General features: G+C 51.6%; 1 protein-coding gene across 3 annotated transcripts in view; it reads right to left on the bottom strand.

The window, feature by feature from the left end:
* The window catches only part of ssh (Protein phosphatase Slingshot), a 380,590-nt gene that overhangs the window by 69,669 nt on the left and 289,941 nt on the right, over positions 1-20,980 (bottom strand). For all 3 annotated transcript variants that reach the window (XM_075686428.1, XM_075686427.1, XM_075686429.1), the window contains exon 5: positions 5,105-5,286. In XM_075686428.1, the coding sequence (XP_075542543.1) occupies positions 5,105-5,286 (182 nt within the window). The remainder of the gene's footprint in view (positions 1-5,104; positions 5,287-20,980) is intronic.

The following is a 20,980-nucleotide window of genomic DNA, read 5'->3' as shown; positions in this document are numbered from 1 at the left end:
TACATCACTTTCAGGAGAAATCGAAATAGATAATCGACTAATTATTCATCTCACTGATAAATTGGAAATTACACACTTCACACGGCACAAGCTTTGTGGGTAGGATGCAGCATGGCGTGCGTCATACACGCATGCGCAATCGCATCGTCGGTAGACCGCATTTCCCCGACGAGTACATTGCCGGTGCACAGGGAGGCACGTTTGCAGTAGGTCGCTCCCCTGCGGCGAGCTTCCGCAGACACCTGTCATGCGATTTTCGGGAATGCCGTACGCGCGCCGCCACACGTGGCGTAATGCTTACGTGTTCGTGCAGTACTAATACTGCCCTGCCACAGGGCGCAACTTCAACGCCGTTGCTGAGGGAGGGAGGGGGGCACACACAAAGAAAAGGCGGGCTCGTATGTTACGCTATCACAAGAACACCGAACCATTCGGGATTATCGCGGAAAACGGGCGCATGCTGCAACCCGATGCTGTGCCAGACAGATGTCGAGGCAAAAGCAGGGACTTCCGAGTGAGTGTAGCAGATTGCCCACATAGGCATAATTACAGTTGAAATAAAGAACGCTGTTATACCGTAATGTCTTCGACACATGAAAGTCGTTTGTGTACCGAAGACTTTTATTCATCCCTGCCAGACCGAGCCCGCCGATCAATATACATCTTCGCCGAGAGGCGGTAATGCGGGTGGCAAATTCAGGCCACCACGCCGTGTTTACATGCACCCTACCACTAATGGGGGGGACCCACCCTTGCTTTCTGTGTTCGTCTCTTGGCTACGTGTATAGACAAGCGATCACCGTACAGCCTCAACCACAAATAGCTCGCGAGCTGCCGAAAGAGAGACTGCGGCAGCCAAAGAGGGGGGGCCTCCTCCGTTCAGCCCTGGTGTTTGGGATATGCGGGAGCTCTCGTTGGACGCCAGACGTAAACCTCCACGTGCACGGTATCGGCGCCAAAAGGGGGAAAAAAAAAAAGAAACAAGCTCGAGCTGGTAGGGGAGCCTGCGAGGAGGACGAGCCTCCGTTTCCAAAAACGAGATGCGGATACGGATGAGCGCGCGTCGGACTCCCGCGTGTTTGTGTACACGCGCGCACATAAGCAAAGCAGGCACGCAGAGCGAGTGGAAGAGGGACCGGAGGGCAACGACCTCGCATGCAATCGCACACCAACAATCCGCGCAAGCCTCACTGCACGTCCCATTGCGCGCTAAGCTGCAACTTGGCTGCGTTACTAACGGCAGATTATAATCCCGCGCGTGTAATCTGTCGCCTACCTGCCAAGTTCGGACAAGCCGAATCCGGAAGATTTTGTGACCGGAGGTGGGGTCGGTGTCGGTGACTGCCGCTGTCACTCTGCAATGCTCTGTGGTATCAACAAAATACCGAGCACTACGGTTGAGCACTACTTTAGAAATAGTTGATACTTTTTTTTTTTTTCGATAGCGTTCCTTGCTGCTTTAAGCCATGACTGACAGTAGGCCTACGCAACGCCGAAGCGGCTGACGCCGAGTAGAACAATGGAGAGTCTAGTGTTGCTGTAGTTGTGGAACGCGACATTCGCTCACTAGCTGAATGAGACTAGGGCCAGGGCGCCCAACAACTCCGTCAGCGTGAAGAGCGGCTCGTGTGGCTGACGAAATAACGCACGTATAGGGTTTCCCTACTACTTTCTTAACAATGCTATGTGCCATGAACGTCCCACTGGATTGGACTGAGTTGGATTTCTTTTGCCAATAAGGCCAGACAACGCAGTGGGTGCGGTAGAAACGGGGCACAACTGCGATTTCCGGGAGATTTTCCTGTCAAGCGTACAACCGGAAGAAATGGCCCCAATCCGGGAATCTCCCCGAGAATCTGGCAGACTTTGCGGGTGTGTCAGTGTCGTCTAAACAAGAACAACATAGACTACATGGTGAATACTACGGACGCGCCAGTATATTGTAGTTATTTCGCGAGTTAGTGTTACGATCGGCCTACAGGGGTACTGCTCTGCAAAGCTATTTCAGCCCACTGCACGTGCTTCGACCGACCCGCGGTGGTGGCGCCCTTCAGAGAACCAGCGAGGACGACAGCACTAACCGACCATGAACTTCCTTCAGAGAACTGCGGACTACGGCGGCGTTAATCCACCATGCGCCTCGTTCGGAGAATCGGTGACGGCAGCAGCGCAGGCCACGTTTGGCGCCCAACGTATTGTTGGTTGATTTGCCGGGTCTTCATGGTCTCTCTCGGCAGAAAGAAGAGCTTCCCTAACAAAAGGGTGCTTTGCGGTACGGGGTCCCCAGGATTCGTCACAGTCTGCTGACACTCGTGCGACTACAGGAGAAAGGCAGCTCTGGAATTTAGAGGCGCAAGATAATGGACAACCGGCGGGTCGACTGCGTTGACGTTGGACGCTGCGAATCGGCGGTGAACTGCCGTTTTCCCTCACCTTGGGATCTAGGGAGCACGGAGTACTTATAAGCGGCTGTTTGTCGCTGCTAGAGTGTGCTCGTGCTCGTCAGTGTGCTCGTGAGTTGTGTGCTCGTTTGCTGTATGCTTCGTCTTGCGTGCTCCATTTGGGAGCCACGCTAGACTGTCGATGTATCTCTTGTTTAAAATGTAAATACTGTAAATAAACCCTGTACGCCTAGTTCCTCCCAAGTTCCTCTCTACGACCTTCAACCCTTACAAATGGTGGCAGCGGCGAGACCGTCCGTTGTTGGATCTGGAGGACAATCGCAATTGCTGTCCCCCAGATTTGGGACCTTGCCGTTGGGTGCGGGAGTTGGCCGAGGTTGAGGAGGACTTGGAGATGAAAACTGGAGGTTTATTTACATTATTTACAGTGAGAGTACAAAGAAATTAACAGTCATAAGGTCATTACGGGCCGGCAGCAACTCGGACGCTGCGGCCCGTGACAAGGAGCTCGAAAGAGATGAATGAAGGAATGCTCTCTTGCTGCTCCCGGTCTCTGGCTTTTAAGCCCTTCGGTGTGTCGAAGTCACGTCACGTTTGGCCAATCGGCGAGCCCGCTCAGGTGTCGTCATTTTCGGCCAATGGTAGGCGCCCGTGCGAGTGTATGTCACATTGGGCTCAGAGGGTCACTCCTTGGGCTCCAATTCTCCGAGGGATTATTTGTCTGCGGTATTTCCTTCCCGGTCTGCAACTGCCTTCACGAAGGCGGATGGCGGTATTGCTGCCAGGGCTTCACGGTGCCTTACAGCAGTCTTGCCTCGGGACTCACGTTACCTGGAACAGTGCCAGGCTCTCGCTACACTTTTGGGAAGAGTCAAGCAGTGGATAGCTCCAGATGTGGCGCACGAGGTGGGGGACGCCAACTTGTTTGGACGTGCCGCGCCTCGGGAACGTGGTAGATCTGCTGCGGCGTTCCTTACTTAGGTGTGGCGCGATTCGATGTGGTCTGGTGAACTCGAAGGAGGCTCCGGAAAAGGTCCCGTATCTAACACCGACAACGCCTACAACTGTGTGCCAGCGGTGGGATCGTCCGACAACTCTAATAACAGCAAAAGAGGCGACTGTAGGTAAAAGAAGCGGTGCTACGACGACCTCAAGGTCAACAGCCTGAAGGAAGGCTCACTGCCATAAGTTGTTCATACACATGCATGTCGTCCAGCTACTGCAGCACAGAACATACGCACGCGCCATAACACCGTGGCTGAAGCCATCGTAGATATGATTATCAAAGTCAGCGATAGCTTCCTTGCGCGACTCCACTGCCCGCCTCCATGCTCTCCCGTGACCCACGACAAACATTGCATGGGCACATCAGCCGACACACTCAGGCGTCACCTCGCTAAGCAAACGCACATTCCACCGTGAAAAAAGTTCTGGTTATTGAAATCTCAAGCTACTGCCGACAACGTAGAAAACATGAGCGCACGTAAAGTTAGACGGCGCTGACACAACGAGACATGCAACATTTTCGTGCGGTCACCATGCAACTATACGCCAAAAATACCCACAGAACATGCATGGCGTACAGCACTGTCACGTATCAACGAGTTCTATCTACAATAATGAGCTGCAAGTTTGAATAGGTGTGAAAGACTGCTACAAGTTAGATATTTTCCATGTCTTGAATAAGTTCTACAGCTAGACCTTCAAGCGAAGCGTGTTTTCAATGCGATTGAAAGCAATTAATACTTGTTGTAAACTAAAGTACGGTTTTAATTTACAGTGCTCATAACATTCTGCATTTTGTAACATTATTACTTTGGAACAAATGTTGCATCATTTCGCAAAGCTATCAAATTTGCAAAAATAATTTGGCAAACTGCAGATTTCCCAGGAATTTAGTTTCCCAGGCTTGCTAGCACTTGGAAGGGTCGAGTTTTAGAATGATTTCGATTCTGTATACCACCTGCAATACCCTCCTGGTTAGATCAGGTGGCTCGTTCCTCCAATCTGGACAAATGTTCCTTCAATTGCGACTTTCTGGGGAAACCGTAGGGGGTTTCCTTTGTAGCTTCGAGCTAACGAGGATATTTCCCCAAGATGATGATGATGATACGCGCATTCCCTTTGAAGTAAGGCGGTAGCACACACAAAAATTTTTGCACCTTTAAGTGTGCTGGTTTGTCCCATGGCTTCCCCTTAAGGGGAAAACTCGTATTGCTGATGGGGGACAAATCAAGTTTTATTTTGTGACGACTTTTTTGTGGAAAGTAAATGTGACGGATGCAAAGAAGGACTACACTAACACTGCAGGAAACAATCTTTCATTGCTCTATCAAACTATCTAGTCAACGTTTCAGTGCGCACCGAACACGTGTCGTCAGAAATGGTAAAGTTTTCAACTACGGCTTTTCTCAGAGCAGTTTTAGTTCGAGCACGCTGTCGCGCATAGGAGAAAAAAGGGGGGGAAAAACCTTAAAGTTAACGGTGCCAACAATAGCCCAAACTAGCAGCTCTAGGAGTTAACCTTACTTAATGTGCATGGCACCAAACTCCTCGTTTTAACCTGCCTTCTCTACATGAACATTTAAACGCTTTTAATGTGTCAATCGTATACATTACACACAGCAGAAAGATTCGCATCCTTTGACGTGCCTCGTACGCCGCAGCAACTAGCTGGCACGCAACGTGCCGCGCGTACGTACCCGTCCCCGTCGAGTGTGATGCGGGCGTCGGCCCAGACGGGAATGACGAGCCCGATGGTGGTGCGCGAGTTGCAGTCGATGCCCAGCAGGCAGGCCTCCTCGGCGCCCAGGGAGCCCGTCCGGGAAACCACGACCAGGTAGCGGGTGCGACCCGCCGGGTGGGCGCTCTCCAGCTTCACCGCCTGCGTCGGACCACGCCCACACTTAGGACAGCTCGGTTCGGTGCGACGAGTGGCAACATTATGGCGAGAACAAACGGGGGGACCAGCGGCAGCATTTTCGAGCATTTACACGCACGATGTAGACAGAAGGAGCAAGATTCGTGCGCCAGTTCCTTTGAATGTGCTTCTCCATGCACCGAGCAGAAGGCAGCGCCATCAAGAGCTTATAATCAGAGTATAGCAATTACCAATAGAAGAACGGGCAATCGTTATTATAAAATTGTTTTTCAAGGGGTGCTGAGGTTAAGTTTTTTCACGGTAAAAAAAATATTTGTTTGTTTTTTTTCTTCCCTAATAGAGTGAAAGTGAAAGCTACTTAGCAACCTGTGTGTTAGTGCTAAGTTTTTGTTTGTTTGTTCTTTCCCAGTAAGTGTAACGCGTGATTTTGATACTTATTGTATAAGTTAAATAATGGAACGAAATGAGCATAGCATGAATCCACTGGTAGCCTATTGTTCCACGCCGAAATAGATTCCTGCTTTATAGGGCTAGCCTTACGTGTTATCGTGTATGCGCTAAATAAACGAGTACCAGGTCGCGTGCTGGTCTCGCGCTGCTCTGCACAACAGGGAGCGGAGATCGTGGCGCTCGCGTCAGCGTCGTCCCACGTAGGCAAGGTATACGCTACAAGTAGGCAAACAGCATTCAGAAATCGTGCTAAGCTTATAGGGTGTACACGATTTGCCGACGTACACGGATTTCCAGGAGAGAAACACGAGAGCACAGCTGAAACGCAACAACCCCAAGAAAACAAGCTATTGCTGGGAGGAAACATTGCGGCTGCAGGCTTTAATCAGCGTTCTACAAAGACAGTGCTTCGACAGAGGAGGCTGCGGTCGGTGCCAGCCAACACGATCGTGCTTGTGCAGTGAAAAAAGCAATGAACGAGCGCACTTGCCGAAGGACGAAAACAAGCATAGCGCAGCAAGAAATCAAGGGCAAAATTAAGGATTCAGAGCACAGTACAGGCGCTAGTTACCGCTGGTCCCGTGCACTGCATCTTTACTGTTGCGCCGTACTTACCAGTTCTTCGGCACGAACCAGCTCACCTAAGAGAAAACGTTTCGGTATGGACTTGCCGGCTCACTGTCTCGGATGCGGGTGGCCAGCAGCTAGCAACCCAGATCTGAGCAATTAAGAATTTAGACCGAAGCGAGTGTGCTGTACCGTGTGGCCATCAAGACGAGGGGGGAGGGGCATCAGACGAAATTCAAGCGCGATCGGCTTCTCGAACCACACATTGTTAATCTATCCTCACAGACGGATATAGCGTCCTTTCCACGTATGCCGAATGTATACGCGTAAATGTACGTTTCTAAAGAATAAATTTCAAGTGGCATACAGAAGCGCTTGTTCTATCTACTCTCTGCCAGTTTTGGTATCTTGTAGTGCTAAGGATGCGTATGTGGGTCTCAAAATCCAAGTAGCTGAAATGGAAGCACTTTTACACAACGCGCGTGTAAGTGCGCCATGTGCCCTTGACCATCGGGACGTCTATTTGTGCCGACTCGGAACTCCAAAGTACGTCGCGTATATCACGTTCGAGGCCGAATTACTGTCCAAAATTATTGTCCCGCACATCGCGTTTCCGGTCACACCTCCGTCCACGCTGTGCGAATTACCCGTTGAATTCTATTTAAACATCTATATAGCCAGCCGTATTTAGATTATTATTTCGCGGGTTGGCTCTTCACCACCATTATGTTATCCTCGTCACGGAACAGCGATCGCCCATCAGAAGAAGCTCGTCTTTCGACGCGCAGCAACCACTTTCAAAGTTAGAGCAACGTTGTGTGCCGTAAGCACAGAGCATCGTAGTTCGCTTAGCGATCGCTTTATCAGTTCTCGGTGATGCGTCGGCACGAATATGGCGAAACAGGCCTCTGTATAGGTGTTTTTTGCAAACTTTCAAACAGTGTTTCAGGTCGATGGGCTGACGAGACACAAAGTCCCAAAGCTACGCAGCGCCGATTATAGGAGTCGCAGAACATTGCGCTCGATCACCAGAATTCCTTTACGCGCGTACAATGTTCGGCACATGAGTTTTTGCAGTCCACCACCCTGTAGGGTGTGGCCATGGCCGGAAGTAAAACCCGCGGCCTGGTCCTCGGCATCAGAAAGCCGCATTCACATATAAGTCGACGTGATCGGCGAGTGGGCCCGCGCACTATCTGCCGCAATCGGTTAAAATTTGGCGACTGTGGCCAGCAGGTACGTACACACGGTACACGATGTCGATTTCGCAATACACGGTTCTTCTGGCCTCGACGAAATCACAAGCAGCCACAAATTAGTCTATCACGGTCAAATATAGAGCCACCATATACAGCAATATGACCGAGATGGTCGGTAACTTCTGGCATGCGAACTTTTGAGACAGACAATACCTTAATACCCCTGTCAAGCGGGCAAGTTAAGTGCACTTACGGGGAGTGCACTTCGGGACCTTGAATGACGCTTTAGGCTACGCGGTGCTAAAAGGGAGAACAGAGCACACTCGCAGTGAAGAAAAATTGGCAACAGACCAAGATCGGATTTTTTGAAGATGTAGATTAAAAAGAAAAAAAAAACTCCTAGAAAGTGATTGTGTTAAGTCGTATTATAAATAAGAACACACTTCAATATTTTTTCAACAAAAATGAAAATATTTTTATTATGAGTCAATGCCGCACAAGACGAATGCCTAGCTAATCCATAACAACATTGTAACGTGCGACGAGGCGGCATGTGATCGTGCGAGAATAGAATATGAGCAAGTTCTGTTCTGATTGTTTGGTTAAAGGCTGTTCAACAACTATAATGAACTTAGGTGCCCTTTTTTATGCATTGCATTTTGTACCATTTAAATCGCTGACGCCGAGGCTAGGCACTCAGCCAGCAAAGTGCGTTCCGTGAACGCCTCGATCCGACCGGAGTGCACTCTTCTGCAAGTGACAGTCCACTTGCGACGTTTAGATTTGGCAAAGTGTAGTTAAACCAAGTGACACTCTCCATAACTACACTTGCCCGGTTGACAAGGGTATTACTTCGTTGGTTTTTTTCCGGGTTTTCTCCAACCCTCAAAGGACGTAGTCTATGCTCGGGCGTAAACAAGCTTTTCTTTATTTTATTTTTAAATAGCTTTTATGCAGTACAAGTACGTTATCAAAGCGTAAGCGTTTGTTACACGGCGTTCTCGTGCATCTACAAGTGCATTTACTACATGCGTTCTCTTGAGTGCCGGCCTCTCACGTGGCGCGCCGACGGGTCGGCTTGTGATGAATTTTCCACGGGCTGTTACTTGAGCACATAAGCATATCGCTTGCACATAAGGCTTTCTCTGCATGCACAAGCTTTCCCCTGCGCCTTCCGGAGGTTCCTGCGACTAGGCAGCGGCGCGAGAGGAAAATCAACACAGTGCTGCAACCGGATAGACAAAACAGCGCCCGTCCACGAGCACGTACCGAACTCGTACGCGATTTGCGATAACGAGGAAAGTGTTCTTTAAACCGCACTCAAATCGCTTTTCACCAAACGGGCCTTCCTTTTTCCTTTGCGACGCTTTGAACCAAACGCGTTTAAACTCAGGGAGGAAACGTTGCGGCGAGTGAAGTCGCAGGCGTAACTAAAATACGGAAGTCACGAAGCGTTCAGCCTAAAATCCTCGGTGACGCGGCAGCAACGCAAATGGTAACTTGCACTGCGCGCGTCCCTTAACAAACGCAAAAAGACGAAGAAATAATATCCCATTACGAACGCATTTGCTCGGACTCCCGGTTTACGTCAGTCGTTTTAAGTCTCCGTGAGTTTCAAAATTGGCCTACCCGCTTTCTTTCTCTCTCTCTCTCTCTCTCTCTCTCTCTCTCTCTCTCTCTCTCTCTCTGTGTCGGAAACGCGCAATTATTCGCCCTTCCGTTCGGCAGTGCCTGTAGCAGCAAGGAAAACGTGCAAAGAAAACGCGCGCGGCAGGAACACTTCGCAGCGCCCGCGCTGAGTCATTCGAAATGTGCAGCTCCGGGGCGAAATCCGCGGTTTCAGGCGGAAACCGCGTGCGTGAGCCTCGAAAGCTTCCTTTATCGCTTTCGCTCAAGAGCTGGGGGCTCGTCGTGCCGGAACAGAGACGCGCTCCACCGCGTCGCCGCCCGCGCTCAAAACGCCGACCAAGCGGCGGCCGACTGTTCTCTGCTCCCGCGGCACGGTGCACGTGCGGGCAACGGAGGAGCGCACACTCGCTACGCAAGACGAGTTCGAACAGCTGAGCTGAAAAAAAAACCAGGGACCAAAACAAAGCCAGACAAGGACGTCGCGGTGGTGACTTCCTCAGTCCTACGTTTTTTAAGCGCAGCTGTTCAAGCTCGTCATATACATATAGTTCGACCAAGTAATACGTCCTCATGCACACTCGTCCTTCCTGAACTACCGCGATTCTACGTGTAGCACTGTTCCCTGTGCAGCGGAAACCGTTTTCCTCCATGGCGATGTTTCTGAGGAAGTCACCATACAGTTACAATTATACGACGACTACGATAATAATAATAATAATAATAATAATAATAATAATAATAATAATAATAATAATAATAATAATAATAATAATAATAATAAATCTAAGGCTTTACGTGCCAAAACCACGATCTGATTAGGAAGCACACCGCAGTGAAAGACTGGATTGACTCTGGTCACCTGCGGTTGTTCAACGTGCACGTGAAAGCACACGAGCGTTTTTCGCACTTCGTCTCCATCGAAATGCTGTCGCTGCGGACGGGATCGAACCCGCGCGCTCGAGCTCAGCAGCGCATGCGTCATAGCTCCCGAAATATCGCGGCGGGCAAAAAGTAGACGACGTCACACCGGCAGACCAATCTCGGCGTCGCACCTATTAACTTCTCCAAAACTTCTCGCTCTACACGGGCGAAGCTATACATGCGACAACGAAGATGCCAAGTACAGCTACTGACGCGACACAGAGAGCACCCGGGAATGGGCAAAGGACGCCTTTGTGCTGAGCAGTTCACGCGAAACTGTCGTACAAATGCTGCCCCCATTAACATCTGTTCAACTTCAGTGTTCACTATACTCACTTGCCGCTCACTCTACCCGCTTCGCGAGCTCAATCTAAAATACGAGTGAAAACAATTTAATAACATATCCCTACAATTAAAACAATATTCCTTCAGTGCTCTACAAGCGCTTCCTTAAACCAATAGCTACAAATAGCCAGCACGCTTTTCTAGCGCACTATCGAGTGCATTCACTATCGAGTGCATTCGGAAGCGCTGGCACAAAAGGGTCACTGCATGATATAGCAAGCGATAGGCGGCATGCGCTAAGGTTGGGGGGTACATCCGCATGAAAAGTGCGACAAAGCGAGAAGCACTGAAGGAACTAGTGCCCGAAAGAAACCACACAAGAGGCGGCCGACCGATAAGCAAAAAGGGGTCGTTATGGTGACGTGGACGATCTGAACGGCCGACAACGCAGCCCCAACCACAGTTTCAAGCAATAATTACTGGAGGGAACTGTGGCGCCCGTGTCTACGGCAGCTGCAAGCAGGGCAAGTTCGGCCAGCGTGGAAATGATGGCTATTAAATGGATTTGCCTGAACTTCATCCTTCTGGCTTTAAATGGCTTGGTAACTTTGCAAAGTTATCATTTTTAAGAAGGCACTGCGTTACGCGTAACTCAGTAAGCATTATTGAAATTGTCCGACGGCAGGATTCAAACACAAGACCACTAGCACAGAGGCCCGATATTGAAACCGTTACGCCATGGACGCATGCATCGAAAGGCGGGACCAGTGAAATCGGCGATTATTCACGTTGCTTGTATTACCTTTCGCATTAAAAAGAAAGTATAAATTGCTTCGAAATTTCGGCCAATTTAGCCCAGATAAAGCGTAATAAACGAAGCCACACAAACGTCTGTAGCCCCAAGCACGAACATGAGACAAATTCGTGCACTACCCATCATTCCCGTGGCGGCTGAACGATCGCGGCGGCATAGTTCCCCCTCTTAATTGCAGGGAAACACTGCGGCGTCAACAGCCCACGCAGCCGAACGCAAGTGTCCATCGAAATGCACTGTGCCAAACTGCTTAAATTAGGGACGAAGTAGCGGAGAGCTTCACATTAATTGCGACTGCACGGTCCTTCGAAGCGCACGAAAGCAACGATATACGGGAGTGTTTTTTGCGCGTCAAAACGCGGCCGCCACTATGCGTTATTGGAAAAAAGTAGAGTGCAGCTACATGAACGACGCGACATGAAGACACGAGCAAGCGCTGTCAATGCAGCTGCGAACGCGCGTTCGAAAACGCGCTCGACTTGCACGAACACTGCGCGCACATGCGCCGGGCTCGCGCGACCTTCCTTCGACCACGTGCCGCAAGCACCAGCGCTGCTCACCAACCGAGGCAGAGCTCCGATCCGCAGTTTGGCCGGCCGCTAAAAGCGCGCGCTTCACCCCCCCCCCCCCTTCCCAGCAGAACCTTTCTTTTGTGTTAAAGCAGGCGGGAACACGTGGCTTCTAGCTCCTCTCCAGTTATTATTATTATTATTATTATTATTATTATTATTATTATTATTATTATTATTATTATTATTATTATTATTATTTTGCAAAGGAAAGGTACACTGACCGTCTCGCTTCGCAAACATGCCTGCTATCGTGTATTCGGTCAACGCGAACAGTCCCGAAAGGTTCTGTAGCCCACTGTTGCGTTTCGCCTGCGACACGCGGTTTTGCCGGCGCGACTGCGGCGGGGCGGCAGACATTTTGGCCCGATCGTCGTCGCCGCAACGCTCCCCGCCAGGTGTTTCCAGGCGCGACTGCGGCGATGCGACCGCAAAGGATCACCCTCTCCTTCCAGTCATTGTGCCTGAACCAGGCGATGCGACAGCAGGGGCACCCTCTCCTTCCAGTCATTGTGCCCGAACCAGGCGATGCGAAAGCAGGGATCACCCTCTCATCCCAGTCTTTGTGCCCGACCGGCGGCGCTACGACAGTGTGCGTCACCATTAGCCCATTGTACAATCACGTGCTCGTCAATTGAGGGGTTCCTTCTTGCCCTCAACTGCGAGAGTATAAAAACAGCTGCCCCCGGACGCCAAAAGGAGGGCTCCGATTTCTTCTGTTGAGTAAAGTGCTCTCCCGTCTCTCTACTTCGGTCAACCTGACCGCCAACTCTTTGCGATGTTAAAACAAACAAGTTGTTTTGTTGTTACCAGTCGACTCTTGCTTTGCCGGGACCTTCGGATGCTTCCAGTTGTACCCCAGGCCGCCAGGCCAACGCTACCCTTGGGGCTTGCGACCCAGGTACAGCCACGGGCGTCAGCGCCGAGTTCCCAACCGATCGCGCCAGCGGTGCGATCAAAACATCTGGTTGGCAGCGGTGAGATCGCCTCCGACTTCAAACAACTGTCTGCCAGCGGTGAGATCGCGACAACGGAGGCCAGCAGCGAAGAGATGCAGTTGACTGTATGCTGAGCAGCTCAACGACGATCCGGGAGCAGTGCAACGAGCCCTGTGTGACGACTGGTTGCCTGCAGCGGAACGACTGCGCGGAATTCCTGCCTGCGAGGTTTGGTGAGTGCGGGACTTTCTTCTTCTGAGCTTTGCCAGGCTTTTGTTAGTGTCAGAAACAGAGCTGGTAATTGTGGTTGTCGTTGCTGCCGGGTTAGTTTGCGGCAAGACAATAGTAAGCAGTAGAGAAAGCAGCATTCAGAGCAGCCATGGATTTGAAGTCGTTGCGCAAACCGAAATTGTTGGAGCTTGCAAGAGAGTTGGGTCTGGATGTCTCAGACAAACTCAGAAAACCAGAACTGCTAAAGGCTATTCTTGAGTTAGAGGCTGAGGATGACGAGCTGTCGGAATGCCTTGAGACTATTGAGGAGAGGTCAAAAAGACAGGAGCGCGAACTTAAAGAGCAAAAAGAGAAACAGGAGCGCGAACTTAAAGAGCAAAAAGAGAAACAGGAGCGCGAACTTAAAGAGCAAAAAGAGAAACAGGAGCGCGAACTTAAAGAGCAGAAAGAAAAAGAAGAGCGTGACCGTCAACACGCTTTGGAAATGAAGCGTCTTGAGGTAGAGATGGAACGCGCTCGTAATGGAAGTCAGGCACACGGTGCAGGAGAACGCGTATTGTTCAAAATGACTGACCTGATGCGGCCGTTTAAGCTTGGAGAGGACATTGGTTTGTTCCTGGTTAACTTTGAGCGAACGTGCGAGAAGCAGGGGTTCTCTCGGGAAACGTGGCCACAGCGCTTGCTCACTTTGTTACCCGGCGAGGCGGCCGACGTAGTCGCTCGCTTGGATAGAGAGGAGGCAGAGGATTTCGACACAGTGAAATCGAGTCTTCTAAAAAAGTACCGGCTGTCTGCGGAGGCGTTCCGTCGGAAGTTTCGGGAAAATGAGAAAGGCAGAAGTGAGTCATATACAGAGTTTGCGTATAGGCTTATGTCAAACATGCAGGAGTGGCTCAAAGAAGAGAAAGCGTTCGGTGACCACGATAAAGTTCTGCAGTGTTTCGGGCTAGAACAGTTTTATAGTCGGTTACCGGAGAACGTGCGATACTGGGTCTTGGATAGGCCAGACGTTTGTACCGTGGCTAAAGCCGCTGAGCTAGCCGAGGAGTTTGTGACGCGTCGGGCTCGCGGAGCTAAGGACGGTCAAAAGGGTGAATTCGGCTCGAAGTTTGAGAGGCCGAAGTTCACACCCATGAGAGCAAAGGGGAACACGCGTAGTGCGGATGCGAGTGGAAGCAGTGCGACCGAACCTAAGGAGACGGCGGCAGCCGAAGCCGAACGCAGAAAGCGGTTCGAGATGAGGCAAGCGCGCGTTTGTTATACGTGCCAGAAGCCGGGTCACTTTTCGGCGCAGTGTCCGGAAACAACACCAAAAGTTGTGTTTTTTTCAATAGGCAGCACTGACGAGAACATGAAGCTTCTCGAGCCTTACATGCGAGACCTCCTCGTGAACGGGAAAGAGTGCCGAGTGCTTCGCGATTCCGCAGCTACGATGGATGTAGTTCACCCGTCTTACGTAGAACCCCATATGTTCACGGGCGAGTGCGCATGGATCAAGCAAGCCGTGGAAGCTCATAGCGTGTGTCTGCCAGTAGCAAAGGTGCTTATTGAAGGACCTTTCGGAGCGCTTGAGACGGAGGCGGCAGTGTCATCTATGTTGCCACCCCAGTACCCGTACCTATTTTCAAACAGGTCCGATCGCCTCCTGCGCGAGAAGGGGCTTTTGTTTGGTGAAGCTAGTGTTCAGGCCTTAACCAGATCGAAGGTTCGGGAGCTCGCTGCAAAGGCGGTAGTTGCGGGGCCGACGTTATCAAACAACGAAAAAGGGTCAGAGGCGCAGCAAGCTGATATTCAGAGCACGCCCGAACTGAATAAACTTGAGTCTGTAACGTTAAAGGCGCCAGATACTGGAGAGGAAACGCCCGACACGGGAAAGCTAGAAGAGCTATCTACTGATTTGCTCATCGCGCCTACGTCCGACGGACTTAATAGGTTGCTAAAAGTCAGCCGGTCGGCTTTGATAGCCGAGCAAAAAAAGGATGGCAGCCTGGAAAACGTGCGCTGCAATGTCAAAGAAGGTATCGCCAGGAAAACTGCGCGTTTTGTGGAAAGAGGTGGAGTCCTGTACCGGAAGTATCTAGACCGCCGAGGAGTGGAGTTCGATCAGCTGATCGTGCCTCAATGCTATCGTCAGGATCTGTTGCGCTTGTCACACGGGGGTTCGTGGTCCGGACACCTAGGAGTTAAGAAAACTAAGGACCGTCTCTTGCAAGAGTACTATTGGCCAGGGTGTTTTCGGGACGCAGACCATTTCGTGAGGACATGTGACACTTGTCAGCGGGTGGGCAAACCAGGGGACAAATCAAGGGCGCCGTTGAAATTGGTACCTATCATTACGGAGCCTTTTAGACGGCTCGTTATTGATACAGTGGGACCTCTGCCGGTAACAGCCACGGGGTACAGACACATATTGACTGTGATCTGCCCAGCGACAAAGTTCCCTGAAGCAGTGCCGCTTAAAGAACTCAGCTCAGTTGAGATAGTCAATGCACTACTGTCCATATTTGCGCGAGTTGGTTTTCCTGCAGAAATTCAATCAGATCAGGGCACAGTGTTTACTAGCGCTTTGACGACAACTTTTCTCGAAAGGTGTGGGGTAAAGCTGCTACACAGCTCAGTGTACCACCCACAGTCGAATTCCGTTGAGAAGCTCCACTCCGTCATGAAGCGCGTGTTGAGAGCCTTGTGTTTTGAACATCAAACTGACTGGGAGCTGTGTCTGCCTGGGGTGATGTTTGCTTTAAGGACCGCGCCGCATGCGGCTACGGGGTTTTCGCCAGCTGAACTGGTGTACGGTCGCTCGCTTCGGTCTCCGCTTCGCATGCTTCGAGAATCGTGGGAAGGTAGGGGCGACGACCCAGTCGTGGTGGAGTACGTACTTAAGCTCCTCGAACGCTTAAGAAGGGCACAGGAGTTGTCAGGTGAAGCAATGACAAAGGCCCAGCAGAGGGCCAAGGTTTATTATGATCGGACAGCCAGGGCCCGTCGTTTTGAGGTGGGCGATGAGGTCATGATATTGCGCACATCGCTAAACAACAAACTAGACGTGCAGTGGGAGGGCCCAGCACGAATTGTTCAGAAACTGTCGGACGTTAACTACGTGGTAAGTCTGCCAGGAAAGCTTAAAGCACAGCAAGTTTACCACTGTAATCTGCTCAAACCTTATAGACAAAGGGAAGCAGTGGTGTGCATGATGGTAAACGTTCCTGAAGAGCTTCCGGTCGAGCTTCCGGGACTAGGCTCCGTGACGAACAGGGAAGACACCGGTCAAGTCATTAGTGACCTTATCAGTAAAGCACCGCTGTCGCCCGAGCAGAAAACCGAACTACACCAGCTATTACAAGAGTTTCAAGGTCTGTTCTCTGAGAGGCCTGGTAGGACTTCTGTACTTACTCATGATATAGAACTTACCTCCCCAGAGCCAGTACGATCCAAGGCGTATCGGGTGTCACCCCGCCAGAGCGATATTATGGAGGCTGAGGTAAAGAAAATGCTACAGCTCGGTGTTATTGAGGCAGGTGAGAGTGATTATACCTCCCCTTTGATTTTAGTTGAGGTACCGGGCAAGGAACCTCGTCCTTGCGTCGACTACCGCAGGCTTAATTCCATCACTAAGGATCAAATTTATCCGATCCCTAACATCGAGGAGCGCCTTGAGAAAGTTAGTAGCGCTCAGTTTATTTCCACCCTAGATCTTGTCAGGGGTTATTGGCAGGTTCCACTTACAGAAGAGGCTAGTAGGTATGCGGCGTTCATTTCACCAATGGGAACATTCCGTCCTAAAGTGTTGAGTTTTGGTTTGAAGAACGCGCCATACTGTTTTTCAAGCCTCATGGATAAAGTGTTGCGGGGACAGCAAGAATTCGCTTTACCGTATCTAGACGACGTAGCGATATTCTCCGCATCCTGGTCTGAGCATATGACACACTTGCGGGCAGTGCTAACCCGCCTGCGCGAAGCGGGCTTGACAGTAAAGGCTCCTAAGTGCCAGTTAGCACAGGCCGAGGTTGTCTACCTCGGTCACGTGATTGGTCAGGGTCGTCGCCGCCCCTCTGAAATAAAAGTGGCCGCTGTGCGAGACTTTCCGCAACCGCGCACGAAGACCGATATTCGGTCGTTCTTAGGTGTCGCCGGCTACTATCAGAGGTACATCCCTAGGTACTCTGATATCGCGGCTCCCCTGACGGATGCTCTAAGAAAGACAGAGCCTCAAACAGTCGTCTGGGACGAGACAAAGGAAAGAGCTTTTAGCGCCCTAAAGAGTGCCCTAACAAATCAGCCTGTGGTACGATCGCCAGACTATACAAAAGGGTTCGTTGTTCAGTGCGATGCTAGTGAGCGAGGCATGGGCGTTGTACTGTGCCAACGGGAAAAGGGAGAAGTAGAACACCCCGTCCTGTATGCTAGTCGTAAGCTGACCAGTCGTGAGCAGGCGTATAGCGCCACCGAGAAAGAGTGTGCATGTCTCGTGTGGGCCGTTCAGAAATTGTCATGCTATCTAGCCGGCTCGAGGTTTATCATTGAGACGGATCACTGCCCTCTCCAATGGCTGCAGACCATCTCTCCCAAAAATGGCCGCCTCCTGCGCTGGAGCCTCGCTTTACAACAATATTCCTTTGAGGTGCGTTACAAAAAGGGGAGTCTCAACGGTAACGCCGATGGCTTAAGTCGAAGCCCCTAACGTAGGAATCAGCCTCAAAATTGTTGGTTACTGATGTTTTTCTTCCTGAGGCAGGATTTTTTTTTTAACATATTGCTTTTGTTTAGTGTTTCAAAGTGATGATATGCTTTCTAGTGCAATTTTCCAATTTGTGGACGCGTTCTGAGTGATGCTAGGCTACTGTAAGGAACTAGGCAGTGGTATAAAAAGGGGAAAGAGCCTGGCAGGGCTTAGTGAGGGTTGTGCAGTGCTTGCTGACTGAGCGGTTGAGTTTCAGCGTAGTTCTAACGCTTGCCGGGAACGAGAACAAAAATGTGAACTCTCCCGAAGTCACTTTGCAGTGTCCCGTGCGAACCTGAACGAGAGAACGAGGCCTTCTCTGTGCGCTGCGCTCAAGAAACGTCGAGGGACGCCCGACTTCGGTTATGAGCATCATCGAGCGACATCCCTCCGGACAGCGGATGCAGTCCCCTGTCCATCGGGATCTCCTTCCCCCGGCGGGGCGGTCTGTTGCGTTTCGCCTGCGACACGCGGTTTTGCCGGCGCGACTGCGGCGGGGCGGCAGACATTTTGGCCCGATCGTCGTCGCCGCAACGCTCCCCGCCAGGTGTTTCCAGGCGCGACTGCGGCGATGCGACCGCAAAGGATCACCCTCTCCTTCCAGTCATTGTGCCTGAACCAGGCGATGCGACAGCAGGGGCACCCTCTCCTTCCAGTCATTGTGCCCGAACCAGGCGATGCGAAAGCAGGGATCACCCTCTCATCCCAGTCTTTGTGCCCGACCGGCGGCGCTACGACAGTGTGCGTCACCATTAGCCCATTGTACAATCACGTGCTCGTCAATTGAGGGGTTCCTTCTTGCCCTCAACTGCGAGAGTATAAAAACAGCTGCCCCCGGACGCCAAAAGGAGGGCTCCGATTTCTTCTGTTGAGTAAAGTGCTCTCCCGTCTCTCTACTTCGGTCAACCTGACCGCCAACTCTTTGCGATGTTAAAATAAACAAGTTGTTTTGTTGTTACCAGTCGACTCTTGCTTTGCCGGGACCTTCGGATGCTTCCAGTTGTACCCCAGGCCGCCAGGCCAACGCTACCCTTGGGGCTTGCGACCCAGGTACAGCCACGGGCGTCAGCGCCGAGTTCCCAACCGATCGCGCCAGCGGTGCGATCAAAACACCACCGATAACGAACGCACCGTGAATGGCACCACGTGACGCATATGCACGCTACTGAAAAAAATTTACGGGTTCTTTACTTAACTGAAGTAAGAGAGCAACCCCAGCCATATTATAAGCGGATCGGTTGAGAAACATTAAAACGACATGGCAATTTAGACCAATGGTGTTGCCACCATAAAGATTGGAACGAAAGTAAATGGAAACAGCAAACGAGTTTTGGTTTTCCATTACTGCTTGCCAAGCCTCCCTCCGCTCGCAAAGTGATTGACCTGTTTGCAATTCCGAAAACGTGACCTACAGCTCGACGGTGTATCTCTTAGTGCGACCGCGCCTTGTTCTTAAGGCTTGAGACCGTAGATCATGCCGTAGCGTTTCCAATTTATAAACAAACGTGCCACCATATTCGGCTCCGATTTATAGACTTTGGGCAGTCGTTTGGAAGCGCCACGACAAGATATGCCTAAGTTGTCAGCCTATATTCCTCGTCATACATTTACCTTGAAGGATACACCAACACAAGCGAACTGCCAACAAGCGTCTCTTGATCAGCGTGGGATCCCGCCGCAAACGAGAACTGCGCGCTGTGCAGCACTGTTGGCCAGCGTGATGGAACAAGGTAAACCGAGTATAGGATCCGGGCTCGGCGCATGTAAAGGAACTGCGGCGAAATATACGGCACGCGATTCGAACAAGCCGCGTCAAGCTCCAAGTATTCGCCCACGTTCTCAGTTTTCATCAGCGAACGAGCCTCCCCGTCTTCGACAGCACAACGATCGTTGAGATATACGACACGTTGAGCGCGCTCACACAGAAGAAGGCCGCACAGGTGTTTTTCCTCATAGCGCGGCCGCTTATTCGCAACGCGAGCCACAGCAAACAGGAAAATCGGGCCGAGATTGCATTCAACGCCCCCGCACGGGCGCTGTTCGCTTAATCCAGGCGTGTTCTCACCCGCCCACGAAATACCGCGCACTGCGTGGCCGCGTGCGGGACATCGGCGGCCAAGCTATACATTTCCCAAGCATTCTATCAACTGCGGTGAAGCACCTCCATCCACGCGCCACCGCCGCTTTCAGGTCGGCGGAAACGTGGATGGAGGGGCTTTAAGCTGCGGGAGAAGGGATACGCGGAACAGAGAGGAGGGAGGGGGAAAGGAGTTCAAGTGACAAACCGTGTTATACACCGCCTCTTCACTGACCGAGCGCACAATGGAGAGAGCATGCACTGCGTCACTCCGGGCCGCTGCAACCGTTGGGGAACAAGCGCGGCTCCGCACCTTTGCGTGGTGCGCCGAAGCGTTGAGAGGAGGAGTAATGAGATTATTACGAGCGCGGCCCTGTAAGGCGTCGCACGAGACTTGTTGCCAGTTCGAGACACCGGCATACGGTTCGATTGCGCTCAATTATACGCGACGCTGCAGGGACGCAGTGTATAGCTTGAACGATTGTTTCAAGCGATGGCTTATGGGAATTATCGCCGCGAGGTGCAACGCCTGCGCAACAAGCTATGCACAATAGTGAGCGCACGCAGGTCTGTAGCCGCTGCTACGCTTGCGCCCCGTAGATTCCCCAGTTTATTTCCCCCACGAATCGGCCAGGCCGTGAAGAAGGAATGCGGCATTTCGTCTTAGTCTCCAACGTCTAACGGATGTGCGAGTCCCGAAAAGGAAAACAACTCGAACATAGAGTCAAATAACTATTGTGGCCTAGATTACCCTGAATCGGTAAAGCATAGGGCACGGTCAAAGAAGTCAAGTTTTCTATGCACAATTTTCTATAGTGAGGCGTGAGCGCAGCTTAACATCCGTTAACACCCACTTCGAGCGAGCGGTTCTGGGCGCGTTAAAGGGCAGCGCCTCGTTCTGCTGCACCACCGCCTGCCTCGTGTGCGTGCCAGAACGCAGGCTGAGGGCCCGCCCGGCGGTCTCTATAAATTGGCGCGGTCACGTGCGCATGTTCCGAAGCGGCCGCCGCGCGCGTTGCGCCACACGAGAGCGGCTTTCGTTTGCGCAAACGGCCCTGCCCCACGCCTCGCAAGACGCACACAGGCGTGGATACGCGGCGCAGTTGTTTCAGCAGCGCGCTTCGACACCGCTACACGGACAGGCTGAACGCACAAGCGAACCAGAGGCGGCAACACGAGTTCCTTGTGAAAGGCCGCAGCACGCGACACGCGAGCTTTTCTGTTGTGTGTGTGCGCGCGAGCGCGCGCGTGTGTGTGTGGGTGGGGGGGGAGGGGGGGAGTGCGCGCGCGCGCATTA

The sequence above is a fragment of the Dermacentor variabilis genome, chromosome 3 (assembly GCF_050947875.1).
Source record: "Dermacentor variabilis isolate Ectoservices chromosome 3, ASM5094787v1, whole genome shotgun sequence".
Lineage (NCBI taxonomy): Eukaryota > Metazoa > Arthropoda > Arachnida > Ixodida > Ixodidae > Dermacentor > Dermacentor variabilis.
Note: the sequence above shows the minus strand (reverse complement) of the source record. Positions and strands in the feature narration are given on the sequence as shown.